General features: G+C 42.1%; 1 protein-coding gene and 1 long non-coding RNA gene across 18 annotated transcripts in view; both read right to left on the reverse strand.

Moving 5' to 3' along the window:
• Window positions 1–476: 476 nt before the first annotated feature.
• The window catches only part of celf4 (CUGBP, Elav-like family member 4), a 117,495-nt gene continuing 92,670 nt past the window's right edge, over window positions 477–25,301 (reverse strand). Inside the window, exons 4-14 of one of the 17 annotated variants that reach the window (XM_008409486.2) lie at window positions 18,501–18,629; window positions 17,635–17,714; window positions 17,114–17,272; window positions 15,287–15,425; window positions 14,460–14,612; window positions 13,967–14,077; window positions 11,739–11,804; window positions 11,226–11,306; window positions 9,857–10,000; window positions 7,581–7,782; window positions 477–4,840 (exon numbers count right to left, since the gene is read on the reverse strand). In XM_008409486.2, coding sequence (XP_008407708.1) covers window positions 7,655–7,782; window positions 9,857–10,000; window positions 11,226–11,306; window positions 11,739–11,804; window positions 13,967–14,077; window positions 14,460–14,612; window positions 15,287–15,425; window positions 17,114–17,272; window positions 17,635–17,714; window positions 18,501–18,629 — 1,190 coding nt within the window. In that variant the 3' untranslated portion in view covers window positions 477–4,840; window positions 7,581–7,654. The remainder of the gene's footprint in view (window positions 4,841–7,580; window positions 7,783–9,856; window positions 10,001–11,225; window positions 11,307–11,738; window positions 11,805–13,966; window positions 14,078–14,459; window positions 14,613–15,286; window positions 15,426–17,113; window positions 17,273–17,634; window positions 17,715–18,500; window positions 18,630–25,301) is intronic. The other 16 variants (XM_008409493.2, XM_008409491.2, XM_008409489.2 and 13 more) reach the window with 16 other exon arrangements.
• LOC103465008 (uncharacterized) lies at window positions 12,885–13,960 on the reverse strand. Its single transcript, XR_533736.2, has 2 exons — window positions 12,991–13,960; window positions 12,885–12,951 (listed from the first exon to the last, which is right to left on the reverse strand). It is a non-coding gene; the product is annotated as an uncharacterized LOC103465008 (long non-coding RNA).

Consider the following 25,301-nt stretch of genomic DNA (forward strand, 5'->3'; position numbering starts at 1 on the left):
AATATCTAAACAAATAAATGAAGAGAACCCACTGAAGTTTTTTTTTAAATGTTTTGTTTTTTATAAAATAGGTCAATGTGTGTCTAAGCTCTAACTGAGGTCAATGCTCTCCCTGACTGTATTCTGGATAAATGCCTTGTGGTCAAGTCCTACAGTTCTCAACGTAACCTACCAACTGTTTTTTGTTTTTTTAACCTTTTCTTTTTGTACCTGGTTTCAATGAGCATCATCTTGTTTTCATTCATATATTTATATTTATATATATTTATTTAAAGTATTTAAAGTACTTTATCCAGTCCTTGTAGATAGAAGTAAAAGTCCTATAAAATATGCAAACCTATGTACAGAAGAAAACAGAGCAAAAAAAGAAATAATTTACAGTATATTCATCAGTTTATGTATATATTTATATATATTTATATTCAAACTTCTGCTCTGTTTCTTGTTGTTGAACCAAGTTTGTTTTGTTTTCATTTATTTTTTTCCTTTCCCAACCTGTAAACTTGCAGCTTTGATTCAGAGCAAATGAAGATGACGAATGCGTCACGTGACTGCTTCATCTCTTCCTACGTGGAGGATTGCTTCGTGAACGCGTCTTTCTCTGTGTTTTTGTGAAGTTTTCTCGGTGCAGCAGTGGGGCAGTCGAAACGGGACACAACGCGGCGGCCGACGATGCTATCGTTAGAGACGGTTTATTCCGATGCACCCAATCGGGTTCCTCTGAATGACACGCGCAGTAAATTACCGCTAGGTGCAAAATAAAAGATAAAGAGAAGTAATCCAGAATGTGCGGTGCAAGCTTTTTTTTTTTTTTTTAACCCTCGCTGGATTTTAAAGGTAAATGTCAAATTATTCAAACAGCTAAAAAAAACCAAACAAAAACCAAATAACGGCTATACGCAAAACACCGGGACATCGGCATAGTGAACAGTTTACACCAAAACTAGTAATGACACCTAACGGGAAGTGTCGTCTTCCAAAAGTGTCATGTAACCTTATAAATATGCATATCTATAAATATTCATTAAGTATTGTCCACCAGCTCGATACGCGTTGAGGGGAGTCCAATAAATCCACTTCTGTTGACCTTTTGGAAGTGTATAGTAGGTGTTGAAAGCATTTTTTTGTAAAATGCTTTAAACATTTTACATTTTTCTGCAAAATGCTGTAGGAAACTTTATGCTTAAGAACAATGAAGGGAAATAGCAGCTGCACTGAGTGGAAGGATTTGCTTCATTTAGCAGATTCAGTACAGCTTTACAAGACCAGCACCGGTCCTTCAAGTCCAACTGCTACCCCTGGTAAAGATGTGTAAAAAGCAATAAAATAGTTATTTTTTCTTTCGCAGTACTATAATCTAACTGAAAATTTCAGGAAAAAATACATCTTTAATTTGAGTTTATTTTCTAAGGAGAAAATAAAGTGACATAATTATTAACACCCTTTATGATTCCTGCAAATATAAATGTAATTGAAGCAATTTCCTTTGACTTTTGTAGGGACTTTAAATCCAGAGCTTCTCTTGGGGTGGGAAGAATGTGTGAGATGGTTCGTTTCTCTTATAAACGCTTCAGAATGGGACGGATACAAGAAAATGTGTCATTCAAGAAGGGCAGATGTCTGTTCGTCTTCATAACTTGGGAAATATCCGCAAAGAAAAAAAGAAATCTGCCCACTTAAACGTGCACATGCACATATCTACAAGAAAAGTAGTTAAAAAGTTTTAAACGTAAACTTTACGACTGGAGGTACGACCTATAAGGCCGAACAGGTGCGTCACATTAAATCAGAATATCGGTGAAAAACATTAAATCAGAATATCGGTGAAAAATGTATTTGTTTCACTAATTCGTTTAAAAAAATACTCATACATTTGTAAACTTTAATTTTTTTGATGTTGCTGGATTTTGTTGTTGGTTTGCATTATTGTTTCATTTCGTGTTTTAAATAATCATATGTCCAACAATGAAGTGGTCTGCAGTCTACCCCAAGATTTCACAGGCCATAGCGTAAACTTCAACATTTCAAAAACATTTTTCTTGTCGTTTTAAGTTTCTGAAAAAAAAAAACAAAAAACTAATTTTGGGGTTTCAGTTGCTGTTGGACATAGTTAGCTAAATTAACCCCTGAAATATCATTCTGTGTTCAAACAACCTGCCAGGTTGACTTTTTGAACCAAATATTAACTTTACAAAGACATTATAATCTGGTGCGATGCACCTGCAACTTGTCAACATGCACAATGAGCAGCATGGCTAGGGAGGAAACGCATAAAAAAAAAAAAGTTTCAAAAGTTTACTGTTGGACAATTGCAGCAGAGTGTGTGGGATCTTACGGGCCACGATGTCTCCGTAACGACCATTTATTTGAAGGCCTCGTTTACACATCTTTGCCAGAGCTTTCCGTCACTGAGAGCTGACGCGGTGTTTCTGTATTCATTGGAAGGTGATAAGGCGATCTGACGCATCTTTAAAGTAAATGCTTCGTGTCACCAGCAGATTTTTGCTCACAAGCTGCCAAATGTTACCACATTCCCGACCAACATTACAATAACGTCATAGCTGTAAATACCGCTCGGTCACTTCCCTCATTCGGCCTCGTTTGCTCCAGCTTCGACCAGAGGAAGGAAGGTAGTTTACAGGAGCCCCGCACGCTGCTTTGATAGTTTATGTGCCGACAGGTCACCTAATGCCCACGTTTCATAGAGTTTGTCTCCTTTAAGCTCTGAACGCATGTTTTTTGTGTCGTTTTCTTTCCAAAGACCGGCGGACCCAGCAGTGACGGGACGGTTTGCTCCGTTTGACGTGGGCTAAAGCTCTGCACATGGCTGAGAAATGATATGGACCCGCCTGGTTTTTTTTTTGAAAGTTTTTTTTTTTTTTTGACATCATAATAGCGCATTGGCTGCTTGCAGAAGTGTGTGTTCGGGTTTCTTTGTGTCCGTCTTTTTTATTTTCTTCATTGTGGGAGCACAGTGCTGAGTGGCAGATTCTGCAGGTGACAAGGCACACCTCGACGTGGTGACAGCCCATACGCTACATGCACTTTACTGAATGCAAAAAGAGAGCAAGGGTTGTGAGACGTATTCGTTTTGGTTCAAGTTTCAAAGAGAAGTTTGTGTATGTGTGTGTGTGTGCGTGTGTGTGTGAGCTCACATGATATGTTTTGGAATAGAGTCGAAGATAATTGTCCTTTTCCTCTAAAGAAAATCCTCTTTAGCCCGGTTTCCTTAAAGCCTGCTACTGAGAGGTGGCTTTTTGCATTTTTCAGATAATATTTACAGAAGATACGTTTTCTCACACGCGCTGATCTTTCTTCTTTTTCTTTTTCTTTTTTTTTTTAGTCGTGTGTCAGCATATAGGTTATCAGAGACAGGAATGCCTGCAGTGTTTGGGGAGCTGCCAGACGTGTGGTTCTCTTCCCAAGCAGAGCAAGGCTTCGAACTCCTTCTAAAATCTACAAAAAAAGACAAACAAAAAAATACCGCTCAACCTAGTCAGTAGCCGCTCTATGTACAGTCGCACATATGTAAAATATGTGCATATAAATACATATATTTGTGATTAATATCTATTATCCATATATACCGTATATATATGAATACATTTGCTTGAATGCTCGTTATACATATATATGTACTGCAAATATAAACAAGTTCGTATATTTCAAACGTTTCGGATGTTATTTTATCTGTGAGGTTAGGATGTCGATTTTAAAAAAGATAAGGCTGTGATACGGAGCAGCCCCTCCCATGCACTCGCCATCCCTCCCGAGACGAAAAAACGAAAAGGGGAACAAAAATAAACATTTTGCGTAATTGTAAACTAGCGAAGTGAGAGACCCCCCTTTTGGTCGTCTGAAATAGTTCTGCCTGTATTCAAAAAAAGCACATCAGCAATATATATATGTATATATACAGGTTTTTTGTATATATTCGAAATGTACACTTGCTTTAAGTGCAACTCTCCGGGCAGGCGACGCTGACCGAAAGGAGATGCGGTGGTCCGAGTATATTAGCGCTACAAGTCCTCAGCGATAAAAACGTTTGGTCTTTTGGTCCCTAAAACAACTAAGGAATGACGGATAAGACTCCCTGGAATCCGTTGCTGCGGCTCTCCTCGGCAAACGGTGTTCCCTGGAAACGGACAGGCACTCCGAGCTGAAGGTGGCCATCCCGAAATCTGTGTCCCGAAAATGTCACATTCCCTACCTCGGCTCTCTTTCTCTCTCAATTTGCACCTGGTGGCTTGAAGTCTTAGAAATTGGCCTTCAAAAGTCAGCTGTCCAAAAAGAAAAGACCCAAAAAGAACAAAACACACCCCCGAAACCGTCTCTCTCAGAAGGATCTCCTACGGCAATCCACTGTTCAGTTATTAAGAAGTTTGTTTTTCCTGTTGGACTTTTGTTGTCCATATCCCCTTGGAGAGTTTAGTGGAGTTGGTCATTATCAGTAAATTTTGTAGATTTTATGGAGGATCTTTTACTTTTTTTTTTTCCCCCATCTCAGCGTTCAAGTAAAAGTATCTGTGGTCCAGAAAAAGGTAGCTGTCATTCAAGCAGGTTTTTTTTGTTTTTGTTTTTTGTTGTTTTTTTTTTTTTTAGGTGGAGGAGGTGTATATATGTGTGCAGGAGGAAAAGAAGTCCTGGTGCTAACCAGAAAACGCTCTTCTCAGTTCAAAAGTTTTAAGTACATCCAAAGGGAGGTGTCCTGGACCGGGTCAACGCTCGCGCTTCCTTCTCTCTTCTCTCTTTTTCTGAAGCAGACTTTGTGGTCCAGAAGCTGAGTTTGCGCTCAGCGGTGGGTAGCAAGTGGTCAACATATTATTCAGCTCAACAAATCCTGCAAAACAGAGAAGAAATGGTTTTGTCAACGACGTCGTAGAAAATCTGTCACTCTTTTCACTAAAAAGTTGCCCTACAGATTTAAAATGACATAACAAGGCCTGTAATGCACACTGATGATTAACTGGTCACCATCAAGTTTGACCACCTCTATAAAACCAGGAGTGTCAGTCGGCTGGTCAGGAGGAAACCGGTGAGGTTTAGTTTCACGCCAAGGAGGAAAGACTCCAGCAATGACCCTCGAGGAGCATTTGTTACTGCCGATTACTCTGGGAAGAGTTTAAAGTCTGATTTAAAACGTCATTCTACGTTACAATAAGAAAGATTATTCACAATTAGAAACACATAAGACAGCTACCAATCTTACCAAGAGTCACCCCAAGTCACAACGTTCAGGCCTTGCACTGGTCGGAGAAATTGCGAAAAACCCCAAAAGCTCCATCTCAGACTGTGCAACGTTTCTGCTGGCATAGCGGTTCTCAAGGTGGGCGGTACTGCCCCCAAGGGGGCGTTCAGAGGACGGCAGGGGGCGCTGGCGGACACTTTTGCAAAAGGGGGGCGCTGGGATGCCTTTGGGGGCGTTTGGTCTAAGGTAAACTTTACACCTTAAATGCACAACAATGCCAGTTTAGACTTTGAGCAACTTGGTAAAACTGTATTGTGTAACATTAAATCATGCTTGGCTGCAACTGTATCGATGGCAGCTCTTCTTCTATTCAGTGTTTGTAGCTTCATGGYTCCGCTCCGCATCAGTTCAGCGTTACAACGGCTGATGACGCTGCTGTGATTCACTTTGTCTGGTATTTATGTAGGCTACACATGTTTTGGCAGTTCTGTGATCATGTCAAAGCAGCAATTTATAGATAAAATAAATCTAGGAACAGGAAAGAAACTAAAGTGGACATAGCGATAAACCAAGAGAGGATAAAACTAATCCAATGAAACTAAATGGAAATGAATGAAGTACAAAATGCAAGAATAAACTAAGAAACTAAAGTAAATACGGAGGAATAAACTGGTATGGCAAGACCTTTTGAGCAATAATTAATACAGAGGACTGTATGGCAAGAATGAACAGACACTATTTCCAGATAAAAAGTAAAATAATATTGTTGAAGTGCCATGGGTAGGGGCGCAACTACACATTATTCAGGTGGATGCGAAAACATAAATCGGCGCCCCCCCCCACGAAGGAGAGTAGAAACATACGCTCCCCTTCCCCCCAACACCCCTGCTCCAGACGCCAATACGTTTAGGGCAAAACTCGCTACATTTACCCCGTTATGTGCGCGAGGTGAAGTGTATAGGAAAACATAATCGGTGCGCCGATTCAAAACATCTACAATAATGATAGTAACATTATTAATAAAATAATTGTCAGTGAAAAGCAGCCTACAAATCTTTTGGTGGGGGGCGGTGAGGGACCTGGATAAAGGCTAGGGGGGCGCTGGCCCAAAAAAGGTTGAGAAACACTGATCTAGCATGTTAAAAGTTAAACTCTACGACGTCAGAAAAAGACTGAAACGGTTGGTTAGTTTAGCAGAGCTGCTGGCAGAAACAAAGCTTCTTCTGTCGTAAAGAAAAGGTCTCCTGGAACACATTTGATTTTCAAAAAATGCTTCTGAGTGAAGGAACGCTTTCTGTCTTTTGGACAGATTAAGTGTTTCAGTGTCCAAGGCCGGAAATCAACATGAATTAAGTGCTTTGAGAAGACATCAGCAAAGCTGCAAACAATCAAAGGCCCCGAAATCACTGTGACCAGGGAAATAGAGACTCCTCTATTTGGAGCCTGTAGAAAAAGAAATAAAATATTTAGATATGTAAAAAGAGTAGAAAAAACCCCATAAAACTTGCGCCCCTGTGCTTGCTTTGACAAACTCGTATGAGAATGCAATATTTTGCCAGTGATTTGCCCCAGGACACTGTGCGGTATGGTTCAGCTGGCTTGTGAGTGGGTGATAAGTTGCCCTTGAATGAAGTCATCAGCGGTGGATGAACGACGCGGCCCGAACCCTCCATCACACAGATGAAGGGGGGAGACAAAGAGGAACGGCACAATTACTCGCCTGAGGGGTAATAAATGCCTCCCCTCACCCCCTCGGAACCGTTTCCTTCTCAGCGCAACACGCCGAACAATTTACCAATTATCTTTTACCTACAGGGTAACATGCGGGGTCACTTACTGCAAAGATGTTCTGCAAACAGAGGAGGCAGCGTGTAAAGGAAACGCCTCTACAGCTTTGTTTGTGTTTGACTGACATAAAAAAAAAAGAAAAAAAAAAAAAAGACCCCATTTCCAATATCAGAAGACACCTTTTCCAGGGGGCATGGATCTTTATATTACAGAAATAAAGAGAACTCCCATTTTTACCGATTTTAAATTCAAAGATTAGCGAAAAGACTTTACTTTTTTTTTTTTAAATGCTCTCCGCTTTCAAAACCATTTTCTCACTCGTACTCCCTGCCAAGTCCTGGACGAGCCACATTAGCATAACCTTTACCAAATATATTCTTAAACTGTCTGCGCCGGAGTAAGACTTCACTAATCTTTACAAGCGTTTTACAGATGATCAAGCTGTTATTAGGTGCCTGCGAGTGTTTTATGACTTACATAAAAGGTTATGGAAAACACATCAGGCGGCGTCATAAATGGGCTCGCCATCGGAGCGTTTGCCAGTTTAATACTGCAGCGGCCGCGCACGCTTCGGTTCGGCTATCCGGCTCAAGTGACACCTGACCTGTCTCTTCCTGTTGACAGCGGCTGCCCCTCCAGCCACGGTGGCGGCGGCCGGCTGGGGCAGGGGAGAAGGGGCTAGTAGGGGCGGTTGGCGTCCTTTGGCCTCTTGAGCTGGACCTTCAGTCTCTTCATGCCAATCTGGAAGCCGTTCATGGACTGGATGGCAGCCTGGGCACTACCCGGGTTGTCGAAGCTCACAAACCCTGAGGGGAGAAGGAAGAGGAGGAGGACACAGCGTCGTCAGGTGAAGGTGACGGAAGAGTTTGGGTTCATGAGGCAACACAGAGTAAGGGTTAGAAGCGGCTAAAGACGTGGCTTTTCATGTAGGAGTTTGTGATCCTAAAAAAGAGACGCATCCTTGATTTTGGATGTTCATAATGTGACAAAGCATAAATCTTAAGGCAACAATGAAATTCTTGGAAAAAAACAACTTTTGCACATTTAAAATACAGATTAATGGCACTAAGACAAAAAAATAAAAACTATAACAGTGCAGTAAGATATTATATGAAGCCTCCAACCAAATAGCATAGAAAAAGTATGATATAGCAACACAATCCTTCATCAGTTAGTCACCAATGTATGAAATACAATCATATGGGAAAAGTCAAAATAAAGCAATGCATGCACAGCGCCTTGCAAAAGTGTTTGCACCCCTTGAACGGTTTGGACTGGATTTGCCCCTTTACACCGACACTCCTAATTAAAATCAAGTGCACAATAAATTGCACCCGATTAGTAAACAGTCTGTGTGTGTGTGGTTTAATCCCCGTTCTTAATCCAGTGTTTTCTGCGAAGGCTTTTCAGAAGTTTGTTAGAGGACATAAGTGAGCAAATATTATCCTGTGATATTAAGGTTGTGGAGACGTTTAAATCAGGGTGAGATTATAACAGAAATGACCGAGCTTTGGACATCTGTTCAATCCATCGTCTGAAAAGAGTGTGGCACAAGTGTAAAAACTTAACAGAGAGTCTGGGTAGGGGGAGTAAGGGTTAGGGTTGGCAAAATGGTTTACGCTAACCCTGGAGGATCTGCGGAGATCAGAAATACCAGCTGTGTGCTGATCTGGTCTTTATGGAAAAGTATTAAGAAGAAAGCCATTGTTGGGGGGGAAGAGTGCTAGAAGCCCCAATTAAAGTCTGAAATGTAATGGTCAGGAAAAAAAACCAAACTCAAAATGAATGTTTTTCACCTACATACAAAGCCCTATGATGTTGAAATTAACACTGGATCACCCTGAACACATCATCCCCACTGCAACACGTGGACGCAGCGCGCCACCACCTCCATGGGACGGGCGCTTGTTTTTTTTTTTTTGTTTTTTTTTAGCAGCAGGAACAGTGATGTTTGTCAACGTTAATGGGAAGATGGATGGAGCACAACACAGGGCAACACTGGAAGAAAAAGAGGCTCCAAAAGAAGTGAGATTGTGGCAGATACTGGATTTACTTTCCAAGCAGAGCAGCAGCCTGGAAAACGCAGCCGGTGCCACGGAGGGACGGCTTCGCTTAAAGAACGTTAACGTGTCAGGACGGCCTCATCAAAGTCCAACCCAACACCCGACTGAGAATCTGTAACTAGACCTGCAGCAGCATGTTGACATGTAAGATCTGAGCAATGCTGGAATAATAAAAAAAATATTCTTTCTAACACGTATGCACAGCTTTACACTGATTTTGTACAATCCTCAGTAAAATACACTGACGAAATGAGGAAATGTGACAAAAGGTCGAGGGGTGTGAATACTTTTTACAGCACAGTGACAGTAGCTTCGCAACAGCTACCAATCAGACGCGAAGGTTTCATAGAAAGCTCCTTCCTCTAAGCACATTCATGTTGTGTCATATTAATGAGCGAGCTAATTTGTTAATTGGTTGCAGCTGATGGACTTGACATCAAACGCTCCCCATCACTCTGAGCTCATCGTTGTCAGCGGCGAAGTGACACAGCAGCAGTTCAGTCCGATATCACATATTTGTAAAAAAAAAAAAAAATGTCACAGGAATAAATAATTAAAAGTCATATGAATGCAGAAATGAAAACAAGTTGAGCTTGGGAGTAAAACGTCGTTAATAGGAGTAAAGAGGGAAAATCATTTTTGAATGCATGCATTTCTGCGCGGCTGTAGCAAAGTGTTCTGCTTTAATTTAAAATGGAAAGGGGAAAAAAAATCGTCTCACATGCATTCAGTGAAAATGAAAAAAATAAATAAATAGAAAACAGTAACCAGTATATATATGTATATATATTTTTTAATTCTGTTCATTTTTACCCACCAAAGCATTTACTTTGGTTTGTCGCCCGATCCACAAACACTTTGGAGGAGATGACATTACCGAAAGGCAGGAACATCTGCATCAGCTCTCCATCCCCAAACTCCTGAGGGAGGTGGTAGATGAACAGGTTGCACCCCTCTGGTCCTGCATGGGAACAGCGAAAAGGAGACACACACGCACGCACACACACACACACGCACAAAAAAAGGGGAAAGATGGGAGAAGAGAAAGAGAGATGGAGGGTGAGAAAAAGGTAAAAGTAAAAAAGAAAAAACTAACCATGAGAGAAGATTCAGTCAAAACAACTGGTACGCCTGGTAAAGATTTGTCAAAACGCCTGTTTTTTTGTGTTTTTTTTTCAGTATAATCATAAAGAAAATCTCAAATTTTATATGTAATTTTGTTTAAATAGTAAAATATTTTCACAGATCCTCTTTTTTGCTTGTTTCTCACATTTTCAGCAGGATTCAGGTCTGGGGAGAGAGATAGCCATGGAAGATGCTTGACTTATTGTCTAGTGAACTCTTCCTTTGACTGTTTTTCCCTTCAAAGCTTCATAGTGTTTCAAGAGTTCATAACACCAGGAACTTCAACATCTCGAAACAGTCACAGTCTCACAGATTCTCCACGGTAACCGCTTTGAGATGCTTTCACAGCATCTCAAGATCACACAGAGATTTCACAGCGCTCCCACTTTATGCAAATTACATATGCAATGACCCGGTGTTGATTCTTCAACCAGGAGACTGTAAGAATATAACTTTCCTTTGAGATTAACAGAGACGTCTGACTAAAATTGTAGTAAACAGCTGCCTCTCCTCGTATTTTTGTATCTGAGTGTTTTCTGGTTTGTCGACAGTAATTTTAAACATGTTCACCCCTCTCTATATTTTTAGTTTTTCCTTTACCAAATCACCACTAAAAGCCTAAAACCCACAGACTCCGTCACGGTGGATTGGAGCGCTTTTTATCTTCTCCACTAGAGGGCAGTAATGCCCCAGACATGAGCCTGCTGCTCCTTGGGGTCATCAAGTTTATATGAGCAGGTTTACAGCAAAGTTGGAGATACTCCGTTTTTTTTTATCATGATACTTTTGATTCAAAATTCACTTTTAAAAACCTTTCATCTTTTCAAAAATTATTTGTCATAAATTACAGAGAACAAAATTGGGGCATTTAGATTCGCCTCGGTTGATCTGATTTGAAACAGTACGCTGTTGTGTTGAATAGTTTCCTGAACCACTCAGACACAAAGAAGAAAAACGCAGTAAAAGCTTGAAAGAAAAGCAAAAGCAAAATGAAATGTTTGCAGTACTGTCTGTGTGCCTGTATAGGTGTGTGTGTGTGTGCGCGTGTGTGTGTTTGTTACCTTCTCGTTGCTGCTGTGGAATGATGGGTGGAGGATGGGGGAAGGCTTGGCTGATCTGACCGTATGCGGCGGGGTAGGCTGCTGAGACCCACACAAAGACACACGCACACACACACACACACACACACACACACACGCACACACACACACACACACACACACACACATGCACACGCCGCGCATCAGATAACAGTCATGAATACAGCGCACACTTGAATACATACAAACAATGTGATATATGCAGGAGCACAGCAAGCAATCGATCAGATAGCGTACACAATGGAGTCTACGTGTTGCACAAACACCGCCGGGAGAGAATAAACTGATCCAGTTGGACCGAAAAAACAGGAGCGCTACATGATCAAAATACCTAATTTGAAAACAGGAGTGCTTATCTTTGCGCTCCTTTAATTTTGTATTTTTTAAAGGGTCTCGGATGCAAACTCGCAGCCACCCGTGCCACTCAAGACAGACACACGGATGAGCTGCGGAGGGACAGAGTGACGGACAGACCTGCGTACTGCTGGACTCCTGTGTAAGCCTGCTGGAGAGGGTCGGCCGCAGTGGGACTCTGAGCTGCTTCAGCGGGAGGAGGAGAGCAGGAGGAGGAGGAGGAGAGAGGTGAGACGGATGGAGAATGTAGATGGAAGAGAGGGCACAGAGGAAAAGATAACAAGGGGAGCGAAGGAGAAGGAGAACAGACAGGGAGGTTAGAGGCAGCTCGCTTTTCCTTCAGTGTGTCCAAAACTTTTCACTTCATGCTCCTGCTTAAGCATCTTCAAAGTAGCTCTAGTGTGCTGTTCTTGAAAACAAGTACAACTTTGAGGGAGTAGAGACAAAAACACACCACCACCACCACCACAGGAAGAAAAAAAAACAAAAAACAAACAAAAACTCCCTGTCATGCAAATCCAGATCCTACAAAACGGTTTTCATTCCGCAGAGAGCTAAATGCACAGCAGCGGACGCATCTGTCGCCACCTAGTTGGCGGCGTACATCCGGACTCATACCTGCGCGCGCGCACGTGTTTTTCTACCTGTCTTGTCTCCACAGGTAGCGCATGCACACAGAGCACACACCACTGAGAGAGGACGCACACAGAGACACACACCGATAGACCCAACATCACTCGAAACAGCCGAGAAAATATCGAACACACTGTGAACCGACAGCAACACTGACACACAGTCACAGATGGCCTGGAGGAAAGAGGAGAGGTAAGGGCTAAAATAGAGCTCTATAAAAGTTACAGAGTGTGAAATCATATTGTAGCTTTCTTTTCCAACCTGGAAGGCGCTATTTTGCTCGGGGATGGTGTTGAAGAGGGGCGGGGGGTGAACAGGCAAAGGTTACTCTCAGGTCACGGTTTGCGAAAAGGGCGAGATCACACTCTTGCCTTTCTCGAGTCCGTCAACCGCGGACGTGTCTCACTCGAAGTTTCTGCTTGTCTAAACTTTGGAAACATCCGACTTTCAAAATGTCATTTAATTGCAAATCTTAGAGGATATTTTGTCATTCCCTGATACGGCGCCTCGCAGAAGTACACCTAGAAACTTTGCTCATTTATATTGCCTTTTATTGCAATCTTTCATTTGATAGACCAACATAAAGTGGTGAATTGCTTTAAAGTGGAAGGAAAGGGATTTTTTTTTTTTTTACATTTTGTACAAGTAAAAGTCTGAAAAAATGTTGTTCATAGTTTGTGTCTGGCGTGCTGGGTCAATACTTTGCAGGTTCGCGGGGTTTGTCTCCAGGGAGACGGACGAAGACTGAAACGTTTCTCAGTTGCTTCTTCAGCTCAGTCTGATTAGACAAAGTTTTATCTGTGAGCAGCAATTCAAGGTTTTCTACACATTCAACAAGAGTTGCTAGAGATCTAGCGTGGTGGGTCACTAGCATGGTGACCTACGTAGACGCCATGCTAGCGACCCATTAGATTCTGGATAGTCATGTTAAAAAGTTTCTACGTCTCACGAACTGCCTTTGTGTTGTTTTGCTCTCCTGAATTTTATTTATTTTTGTACTTTTGGCGTGGGTCAGGAAGGGAAGTTGACATGTTGCTTATGTTTTGTTAATGTTCTACAAACTTTAAAAAGATTCAAACAAAGTATTTTTGTCATTCTTTCATAAAGGTCATATTTGTGGAGCGCTTATCTGAACGATGTCCTGCAAAACACATTCTGCTGTCTCGGCTGTGAATCCCTGCAGCTCCCCCAGAGCTACCAGCGGCCTGCAGGCTGCTTTTCAGATCAATACCCTTCCTGCCCGGTCTGTCTCTCTACGTCAGCCTTGGTCTTTATTTTTAGAAGATGGATGAAGCGGTCTTTATCTCCCTGACAAGTTCTTTGGTCTTCTAGACACGGTTTGTTTCCTGATGTTCTCGGAGGCCTTCGTACAACAAATGTTTTTATCCGGACGTTAAATTTCACACAGGAAATTCACACTTTTGGAATGTTACTTTATGTAGGTTTTGCAAAACAAACTACGATGTTTTTAGTTAATAAGGAGATTTATTTAGAGGATACATATACAATATACGAGCCTCGAGACATTTTCTGCAAAAAAAAAAAAGAAAGGAATTTTTGTTCATCTTCAGAGATTACAATCCCTCCCAGTTTTCTCCAGAAATGTCACAACAGCCAAAAAAAACCCCCCACAAAATATTTAGGGTTCTGATCTTCCTGACCGTTTCAAGCCTGGTGAGAAATGAGAGTGAGGGTGGGTGGGAGAGGAGCGCTACCTTCAGAGAGAGAGGAGAGGAAGCAGCCACCCTGAACCCCAAAACAACTCCGCGGAGCCACGCCCAAGCCGTTTTTCTCTGAGTCCTCCCTAAAAACCACCTCCTGCAACACTGCGGAGACAAGAGCGTAAAAGGGAAAAAGCAGATAGAGTTTTCTTCGTCCATCCCCTCAAAAACAAACAAAACTAACAACAACAACAAAAAAAAAGCACGAGCCACGGCTCACCACACAAGCTCGCACTCGCACCGTCAGGACGGTGGAGAGGCGCTCACCTCCACGCCATTTATTTCCCCTTAACAACATGCTTTAGAGCAAGATATGCAATCTGGAGCTATGCCTCTAACTGGTCTGTGTCTATAAAGTTTTGCTATCTTGAAGCTCAGCAAATAGAACGGAAAAAAGACCACACAAAAAACAGTATTTAGGTGCTAATAAAGTTAGCTGCTGTTTCTGTGGCTTCTTAATGGATGCTCCGCAGACGATCAAACCTACCTGGGTAATGGTGGATCCCGTTGGTGAAGACAGCCTCTGCCGGCGGCTGCCCGTTCGCCTGGGGCGGCGGCATGCCAGTAAAACCATTAACGCTAATGGGGGAGGGGATGCTGGTCACTGTGGGGGCGCTAATGCCCGGGGGAGTGCTGCCACCTGCAATAACAGAAATATTGACAAACATTGTTTTTTTTTTTTGTTTTTCTTTTTTCTTTTATCTCTTCCTGAAGACATGATGGGAAAGTTCGGTTTCGACCGGCTACCGAGTCACGAAAATGTCAGAGGGGCTGGTCCAGTGGACCGGTGAAGACGCTAAATGTCAGGGCTGATTCCTTGGCCCCGTGTGACCCTCAGGGCTACACAACAGCCATTAGACCTGAGTCGCTGAGCTAATCCTGCAGAGCAGTGAAAAGAAGAAAAAAAAAAGGTGTGGGCATCTTCCCAGCTGCAGTTGGATTCTTGGAATTTGATCCATTTCCTTTAATGCATTCTGAGCCAATCGCATTGGATCTATTTTCAACTTCAGCGACGGCTCCAACGGTTATTATTGACACCTCTGACAAGACTTGAAATAAACCGTTGTCATAGAGACTTGCTCGGTGCCAATAATGTTGCTATTCCTCGTGGAAGTTCTTTCTTTTCTTAATATTTAGATTGCTTTTGAAATGAATGTTCATCGGAAACGAACCAGTTTCACCTAATATATATATATAAAAAAAGAAATAAAAAAAATCCCCTAAAATTCTTCTATTTCGTTAGAATCAAGAATGCTACCTCCACGCTAACTATTCCTGCACAGACCTTTAACCCCTGACCTCCGGCGCTGTTACCTGACGTGGGGGTCAGTGGTGCTCCGGGGAGGCCATTGATGGTGGCCATGTGCTGCATCTGGGCTGCTGCGAAGGCCGCCATAGGACTGAGGTAGCCCCCCTGTCCTACAGACGCCATCAACGCCGCCTGCTGCTGCACCTGCAGGCGGAGGAGGAGGAGGAGGAGGAGGAAGGGGAGGAGATGGGATTAGAAAGCAGAGCAGAGAGTAATAAAAGGAATGCCGCTGTCTGTGAGGTCACTGAGATGAGAAAGGCAGATAAAAGGAAGAAGTAGGGCTATAAAGTGAAATGAGGTACAGCGCAGAGACAAGAAAAAGAGGCTATTAGGTAGAAACCGGGTATTGATTCTTACAGAATATCTATTCCCCAAACCGAGCTTCTGTTTTTTAAGACTAACGCAAAAATTTGACATGACCTCCATTTCCTCTTCGGACATTATTTGGTATTTATGGAGCCTTTTGGAGCTGCATACGCAGCCCTTGAACTTTTGCCACGTTCAAAACCTCATATTCGACGTGTTTTATTAGCGTTACAGAGACTTTCACCGAAGGGCGATTCATCGTGAAGCGGAGGGAAAACGACACGCTGCCAGCAAAATTCTTTACGACTTAAAATGTCGAAAGCTTTCCTGCTCAGCCTCTTTACTCTGACGCCACAAAATAAAATGGAGCACGACCTAAATGGCAATGAAATAGGTCTGTCCACAGATCTGGACTTTATAGAAGAGTGGTAAGAAGGAAAGCCACAAGAAATCCTGTTCACAGTTTGCCACAGGCCACATATGAAACACACGAAGCACGTGGCAGAGAGTTCACCGGTCAGATGACTGTATCATTACAGTAGGAAGCTGGTCAGAGATGCTAAATACAGTCAAAAGAAAACCTGTTAGAGGCTGAAAAAGACTTGAGGTTGGGGTGGAGATTTACTTTCCAGCAGGACAATAACAACCCCAAGCTTACAACTAGAGCTACAGTGAAGCTGGTTAGATCAAAATGCATTCCCCGTCAAGCTCCAGACCTGAATCTAACTGAGAATTCAAGTTCAGATGCTTGACCGGATGGATCTGGTAGAAATATCCCTCAATAGACTCGCTAGCTTTGATTTCTTAATTCTTTTTTGTGTAATTGTTATTTTCCTCAGTATGGCATCTGAAATCCAAATAACGTACATTACGGTAACAGTATGTAACTTCTAAAAATAGAAATTTTTTGTTACTAATTTGCTGAAACTCACTATGTTGTGAAATGACAGTATGCTATGGTAAACAGATAATCTGTGAAAAAAGCAAAGTCCTCTGCCTTCTCCCAGCGCCAACTAGAAACAACCAACCAGAGTGTGGAGGAAGGCTGTTATTGCTGTCAATCAGGTTTATGTATGCGCTGCTCACCCCCATCGCTTCTGCAGCTTCTTCAAGACAGCAGGACAAAGTCTAGTTGGCACCAATGACAGTAGATGAACAGTTTTCTTTTAACCTTAAGTTATTAGTACATTTAGCAGCATGTACAAGAAGATGATTAACAGCACTAACACTCTCTGGTTGATTGTTTTTGTGTGGAAGTGGTGCATCTCTTCTGACAGCAATAGTAGCAGAAGGAGGAAGTGGAGGAGATCAATCTTTTCACAGATTACTGTCACAATTTAACAAAAAAATTTATTATTTTTTCTGTAAAAATGGCAGCTTTAAAGGTTGTGGGTTGCAACAAGACAAATGTGAACCGGTTCAAGGGGGAACAGCATAACCACAATTTGCGCTTAACACACTATTTGCCATAAATAACTCTTGATGGAAAAGCCAAAAAAACAAAAACGTATCTATGTGACTCTTGCCTGAGCGTAGGCTCCGTAGGCTCCAAACTGCAGGGCCATGGGGTTGAAGATGCCCATCTGACCAGCCATCTGCTGCATGCGGCGGATGGTGCGCTCCTTATCCGTGTCAGCGAACTTTACCACCAGACTGGACGAGGCACCCTGTACGCCCACCCACACCCACACACACACACGCACACACACAGACACACACACACCCGGCAGGACAAGTTAGTGTGGTTCGACTGACAGAGGACATAAGCTTTCATTTGTACTTGCACACCCATGCTGCACACACATGTGCTTCTATGTTTCCTGCCAAGGCAGCGGCCTCAGAGCTACAGTTGGTGCTCACTCCACTGAAAAATTTAGGATGGGTTGCATCCAAAGGACAAATCCCCTCCATGGGGATAATAAAGTTTAAAACTTTAAAAAGGCAATCAAGTGCTATTTAACTGTGTTGTCTATGTGACTCATCGCTTTCTTTCTCTTTCTCTCTCTCTCTCTTTCTCTCTCTCTCTTCACAGCCACAGGATACTCACAGGCATCGTCTGGCTGCCATGTAGTGCACCGATGGCTGCCTGAGCTTCAGCGTGAGACGAGTATTTTACAAATGCACAACCTGAGGAAAAAGACCCGGAGAGTAGAAAAAAACAAGTAAGGTGAGAACAAAAGCAACAGCATTTCTAGTAACAACACACACACGCACGCACACACACACACGCACACGCACACACACACACACACACACACACACACACACACACACACACACACACACACACACACACACACACACACACACACACACACACACACACACACACACACACACACAAAACTGAGTAGGAGTCCAGTTCCCAGCATTTTGTTACACTACTGGATGGTCGACAAAACGAGCCGTTCTGGCACCATTACCGAGCCTGCGATCCACAGCGTCCTGACACTGCTTCACACTGACAAGTGTCACTGATGAATCTGAATGGTCACGTTCGCAGTAATTATCGGGGAAATCCAGCTGAGTAAGCGAGCTGACGGAGCCTCGTTAATGGAGCTTCATGCAGGACTCGGAATGATCAAGCACACTGCAATTATCAAGCTTAGTTATCACTGAACCTCATTGATTGGCTGCTGAACCCACCGCTGAACTTGTGGAGCACCCCGAGAGCATTTTAAAACAATCCTTTTTTTTCCTTTCCTTTTTTTTTTTTTATGTACCAGGACATGAAACTTGAGGTTAAACGAGGAAGTTTAGTTAATTTTCCCCTCCTTCGTTCGGGTTCGTCTCATGTTCACATTTGCTGAATGAAACGGTTGTTCTGTATTGCATTTCTATTCATGGTCATCAGCTTGCTCACTTGTGTCACAGAGGTAAGAAAAGAAAAGCCGCCACTGTCACAAAGTCTACCTTTGCTGTTTCCGTCGGGACCTCGGAGGATGGTGCACTCCTCGATGCTGCCGAAGGACTCAAAGAGGCGCCGCACGTCGTCTTCTGACTGCTGCTTGTTAAGCATGCCCACAAAGAGCTTTCTGTCTTCTAAAAAGAAAGGGAGAGGAGGTCATGATCAGAGGATCAGATGTGCCTTCAGATGGAAGCCTCAGGAATACACAGAAAAGGAATCAAAGGCAGGTTTAGCGAAAGCCTTAGCGTGGATCAGTTTTGATACTGGAGGTAATGCACAAGCGCGCGTGTTGTCCGTGCATTACGCAACACAGCAAAAGCAAAAATATAGTAGCTAAAATGCTGTAGTCTTGAAAATTTTGGTTGCACTCTTTTATGGGTAAACTGTCAAATGCTGTTGCATTTTTAGAGTTCATGTTCATTTATGTCTGTGTGTTGGGATAACGGGTAAAAGTTACAGCATTTTACTGATTTGAGACAGAATTTCACCATGTCTTGCTTTATTCATCCCTGACCATCAAGAGATGAAAGTGTAATGGCCTAAACAAAGTTAATGAGTGACCGCAGGTTGGGTAGACGATTGTCAGCTGAAATAATTTCATGAGTTGGAACATCCCAATGGGAGTAAATCTTCATCAGTGTAGACGGAGCGTCTTCACAGCGTAGCAAGACGTAAAACAAGTTTGTTATCAGGTTGTTGCTGAGACATTTGAAAAGCCTTTCTGCTCGTTTCGTACCAGTGCCGAACATTTGGCGTCCCAGAGTTGCAAATCTCATGCTGCAGGATTTTTTTTTTTTCAACGTGTCAAAAAAGTATGAATCCGTGGCAGCTTGTTTTAGTTGGGCAGAATTGGGAATAACAAATGCAGATGGTGTAGTCCTCAATGGAGTCTCGCAAAGGCTTATCCGGGCCCCAATTATGGAGGGCGTCGAAATAATTTGATAGCTAGAAGAGATGTTATTTTTAAAAGAAAATGTGTTTTCCCATGTCACTGTGAGCGGAGTCATCAGATGGATTTGTGTGCAGAGAGCCAATCTGCAACCATTTAAAAATAAACTGTTTGTAGGGATGACAACATTTATTTAATTTACCTAAAGCAGCTTATCACCGCTGAAACACGAGGCAGACGTGCGACGGCGGTGGAGTTCTTTAGCGATGCTGAACATCCATTTGAAAACAAACAGTGAGGTAAAAAACAAACGGCCGTATAAAACATTTCTAGAAAGATACTCAGAAATACCATTTTAATGATGGATAATTCCAGTTTACTTGAAAGTCCTTTTGCCGTTTTTATTAGTATAAACAACTGAAGAATGAAAGTTGTTCAAAATGCCCCTTAAAACCAGTCCAAAAGTTATCAACTGTTCCCAATAGCATTTTTTTTGTTGTTGAAATACTTTTTAGCAGTGAGTCCCAAACCCTTCACGGCTAAGGGAAGACGTTGCCATCGGTTGAAAGCTCACGTCTGTTCATCGACTCCACACCTGAAGAGGCCGGTTCGGTGGCGCTGGAGTAAATAAATGCTGCAGTTATTCAATTAGTTCTGGACTTCATCTGCAGCCCCTTGCTTTGTACCATCTGGACTCTGTGCCGGTAATAATGGCACAGCACAAACAGGCTGTGCAAAGCTTCCCTCTTTCCACTTCTGGCTGTGCTTTAATGTTGCAGGTCATTCAAAAGGCTCTTTTTTTTTAACTCTATTGAGATCTGGGTAGTCACTCTTGCTTGATTTTACAACATATAATACTGCTACAATAACATACAAGAGAAATCGAAGGAGGATAAAGAGCTCTTTTCTGAAGGTTGGACAGCGCGTATTAGACCTTTTTGCTTTGAGAGATAATTTCCTGTCTGCAACAGGCGAGTAACAGCTTCGGCACAGGATCTTTTGAAAGTTTAATAAAAGGGAGAAAGAAACTAAAATAACACGTTACGTTTTATGGCCGGAATCTGTCACACGAATCTGACTTTTTTTTTTTTTTCCCTCGTTTTTCTCAGAATCAGAAGATCCTACTTCCTGTTGATAAGGAATTGCACCTGTCGCAGGTGTCAGGCAGGAGAAAAGACAGATGCGTTGGTGTTCCTGTCCTCAGGGCTCAAATCTAGCTGCAGTCTAAGTTCAGCTCCACCGGATCTCACTCTGTGTGGAAACCACAAGCTTGCCGGCATCGTTATTAACTGCGCATCAAAAACTACGGTTCAATCATCTCTAGCCAAAGACCAGCCTGAGTGCAGATCACGGCTACATTGATCTGCATGGAAATATCCAGTTTTTACAAAATCATATAGTTTTAACAGCAAAACTGTATGAAATAACAAAATTTTTTTTTACTATTATTAGTTTTGACAGTTCTCTAGTTTCTGCAGACTTGCGACCCGCTTTGTCGTCTATAGGTCTCTTAAATTCGACCCAAAATGATAAACTTGCAAGATGTTTAAGAAAAGAACAGCGTTGGGTATGTTAAGAAAATCAACATCTTAATAATGAGAAATATAATTAAAAATCTTATCATATCTCCTTGTGAAATGCTGATTTCATTTCTCAGCAGGTCTTGACGTCTGCCTGCTATCCCAAAACTAATTCCTGCTTTAACATCATTCAGCAAATTCAGGGAATTGAGGGAAAAGGAACAATGACCGTTGTACTGTATTAAGATACATGCGTCTCAGTAAAAATCTTCTTCCGGATCTTGAGTTTACATTGGCTGTAATCATCAAAATTAACAGAAATTGCACGGGACAACCCAAAACGATGCTTGAAATACATCGTTTGTGTTATGAATGTATACAATATTAAAATATAATATTTAGGACTGATTTACTGATCACATTTTTTGATATACAAAAAGATCTGGAAGTGATCTTTTAATCTAGCACAAGTCAAATCTATGATTTAAAGGTGGACTAGAGCACCGGCTTACATTTAACGAAAGAAGCGCGTCGACATGTTTCCTTTCCTCGCATCCCATAAACATTCGGATTTGCGGGGAACGAATGTGTATGTTTAGAAATTGATGAGGCGCACAGCAATCGCCTGCAAAAAAAAAAAAAAAAAAACGCTCTGCAAATTAACGCGTGTGCAGATGCGGATTCTCTGCGGGCGCCCGCAGTGTGAGGGCGCGCGCACGCCGCCTGCGCCGAGTGTCCGTTCCCCCCTCTGCCTGTGCTTAACAGGGCGTCCTTGCCGAGTCAACAAGACTAATCTGCGCTCCGGCCTTGCACCGGGTGGGCTGGGTTGGAACGACGAGTGTTTACAAGAGTGCACCTCATATCACAGTTGGAGGACACACACCTATGCAGAAACACACACACACACACACGCACGCACGCACGCACGCACGCACGCACGCACGCACACACGCACACACACACACACACACACACACACACACACACACAAGTCTCAGAAGGTCTTCATGGGAAATATGAGGTGAAATCTGAGTATTATTTGCATTTCCACTTTTTCACACACGTGCAGAGAGTACAGGTCAGTTTATCGTCCTGATAGGTTTACTAACGTTTTACTAGGATGTTTAAAAACTCTTATTTTATGGCTGACATCAGACATCCTCTTTATTCACAGTCGCGTTGGTTTCAATCGTAATGCTTTATAGATTTCCAACATCTCACCTTAAAACAAAATTTTTATTAGAAAGCTTAACTTTCCCAACACATTTAATATTAAAATATAAATACCTACAAAGGAATAGCTTAAAATAAGCTGTGCCTTGTTTTATGATATTTTCTAATAGTGTTTTTATTTTTTTTTCCAATTCTTCAGCTATAATCTCAGGCAGACAAAGTGTCGATCTTGAATTTGTTTTCTAGGCACTCGGCATTCTAATTCTTCCTACAAACCTGGATACGTTTGTGACACGTCACAGTTAATATTTAATATTCTTTAAAGGATTGGCAGACATTTCAGTTTATTTTCAACGTTTAATCTTCAGTTGTAAGTTGGATTTGCCATCATGGCAGTCGGACGTGTTTCTCCGGTGGAACAAACGTCGTAAAGGAACGGTCAGCCCCCAGACTGAGCAGAACTACAAAACACTACAACTCATAAATATTCGGACAAATATCCTCCAGCAAGTCACAGCTAAACCTCTTTGTGTTGCAGCGGTCAGCAGACCTCAGGCATGTTTCTGGCCAAAGGTTTCACTCCTCCTCTTAGCAGAATCGGTGAAGCTCCATTTAATCGATTGGTTCTCTTGCTTTAAAGTGTGATCTATTCTTTTTTTTTTATGGGGCTGAAGTTGGAGTCAGTCCAGAAGCTTAATTGTTCTGGTTTATCCGGTCCAAACCCAGGTTGGATGTGTGTGTGTTTGGGATCGCGGTAAAGTTGCGACACCGAGCTGCGTCCACATTTCAACCACAAAGTCGTTTATCTGAGATAAAGTGAAATAATTTGAAGGTTGTCTTTTATTTTCATTATTCCACCCACTTTGTGCAGTCCATCAGTATCGCTGTCAGAGACACAGACCCTCAGCATGATGCTACCACCACCGTGTTTGGCATTTGATGCAAAATGAAATCTGCTAGCCTCCTCATGTCTAGACTTCTCTGTCACTGGAACCAAACAGCTCAATCTTTATGAAATCTGACCAGTTTCTTTGTGAGGGATTTGGTTAACCCGTGTGGGCATTTGGTTGTGACTCTGGTGTCCCCGTGTTTTCTCCTGGGTGGGTCTTGTACATCATGAGCGTCTCTGCGCTCATCTAAAGTTGACGGTTTTGGTGTCAGATGGCCTGAAAGCCGGGTTTCCCGACCTGACAACGACCCAAAACGCATCAAAATTAATCAAGGGAGCCTTGCATTAAGCTTTCTCTGTTGCGGTCCAAAAGCCCTGATCTCAGTCCTACTCATAATTTGTGGACCATGATTAAAATTGGAGTCAGTGCCAGCAAGCCAAACTATTTAAATTAACTCGCTACCCTTTCTAAAACAAGAAAAAAATAAAAGTGGTCATATCTCTAGCCTGAACAAAGCCTGGACCGTAACGTGCTAAATAACATTCATCCAAATATTAGATATTAGTCGGGTTATGCATTATGTATATGTGTGAGCCTGTATGTGTAATTCTAAAAACTGGATTTTTAGAAAATTTGCATTCATTTAAAACTTTTACACACAATTCCTATATCTGGGGATTTAATGAAGTTGCTTGTTGTATGAATATTCCCACCTGAAAAACAAAACAAATAAATGCATAATTAAATATCTCGAAATATATCCGTACTCATGATGGATGTGTAAACTTCTACTGAGTGTTTTATGTTCAATGCAGGACGGATTTGGATTTGCTCTGATTTCTGTCCAAGCCAAGCAAAGTTCAAACTTGTGTTTTCTGGGGAGAACAATGAGGGAAGAAATACTTTCACGATTATCCTACTGAACAGACAGTAAACAGAGATCTCTCTATTTAAGCCAGTGTCACTCGGCTCAATGCAAACAAAGCCCTTCCTTCTCTGAGGCGCCGTTAAACTCGCCAGTCTTTAGTTCCATACATTTACACTTCTGTCATTTCCTTAAATGTGTCCGGTTTTTCCGCTTTCCTGATCTGATCAACAGGGGTGAAAGTAAGGGGGTACGGCAGGGTACTGCGTACCCCTAAAAGATTTAGAGGGGGTACGCAGTACCTGCAAGAGAGAGGAGCAGCTGACTGCTGTAAAAAATCAATGGGTTCACTGTGCAGCCGCGACTGCGCCCACTAATTAGCCGTGACTGATTCGATTTTCAAGAACAATCTAAAACAGACTTAATCAGTTAATAAATAACTTTTTTCCCATTTCATATGATCTCTGAGCTGTTCGTGCTTTACTAGAGCAGGGCTGCAACACGTCGATCGCAGAAGGTTTTGAGTCGATCTCGGCATTATGTGACAAACTGAACGCCGCCAGGACGCTGAGAGCAGCACGTCCTCCTCTGACTCCTTCTCAAGACGTTCAGAACTTTATTAAAGAACAACAACAACAAAAATCAACAAAACGTATTCAAATGAATGATTCAACAACAATAATAATATCAGTAATTATTGTGTCAACAAGGTGTTGCGTAATTCTGTGCATTTCGGTTCCATTACCAAAATAACAGAGCAGGAGTTTAAAATTAACTAATCAACCATCGCTGTGTTCAGGGAGGCTTATTAATAATTGCAAAATAAATATCAAGCCTGAAAACCTAATATCGTAACGGACTGAATGTTATGTTTTTGACGTAATCACTGGTTGGCTTGTGGAGCGCAGGAGGTTGCCATGGCAACGGGTGTGCTTAAATGACAGAGAGACGGAGAGTAAAAATGTGCGAGTGGTTTAGAGTTGATCACCTGTTCAGGTTGTTTACCTTTGCTGTGGCGCATCACAGCCGCTGTAGTTTCTGAACATTCAATAAACTACAAACTTGGACTAATTACCTCGTTCTTTGTGACTATACGTCATTTACAACAAACATCAAACACGGTAAATATGTTTCATTAAGTATTTAACAAACAAATGGCTTCTACTGCCATAATTGTGTGAAAATAAATTAATTGTCTAATATAAAATAGTTTGGTGCTGTCGGGCTCAGAGTCTGAGAGGCTTTTCCTTTATTAAACACTTTTGTTTTTTACCTCTTATTTAGTGGAAATATTGATGTTAATGAGACTTAATTATAACCTTTTTCAACCTTTATAGCTCCACTGTTGAAAATGAGAAGCTAAYATTCACAAATGACATTGAAATAAAATCCAGTCCAACATCTGGTTTGAGGTGATTCCTCTGGAACCTGTTGGAGGAAAAATATCCCAACTTCAGAAGATGAGCTTT

This window comes from Poecilia reticulata, linkage group LG5 (assembly GCF_000633615.1).
Source record: "Poecilia reticulata strain Guanapo linkage group LG5, Guppy_female_1.0+MT, whole genome shotgun sequence".
NCBI lineage: Eukaryota > Metazoa > Chordata > Actinopteri > Cyprinodontiformes > Poeciliidae > Poecilia > Poecilia reticulata.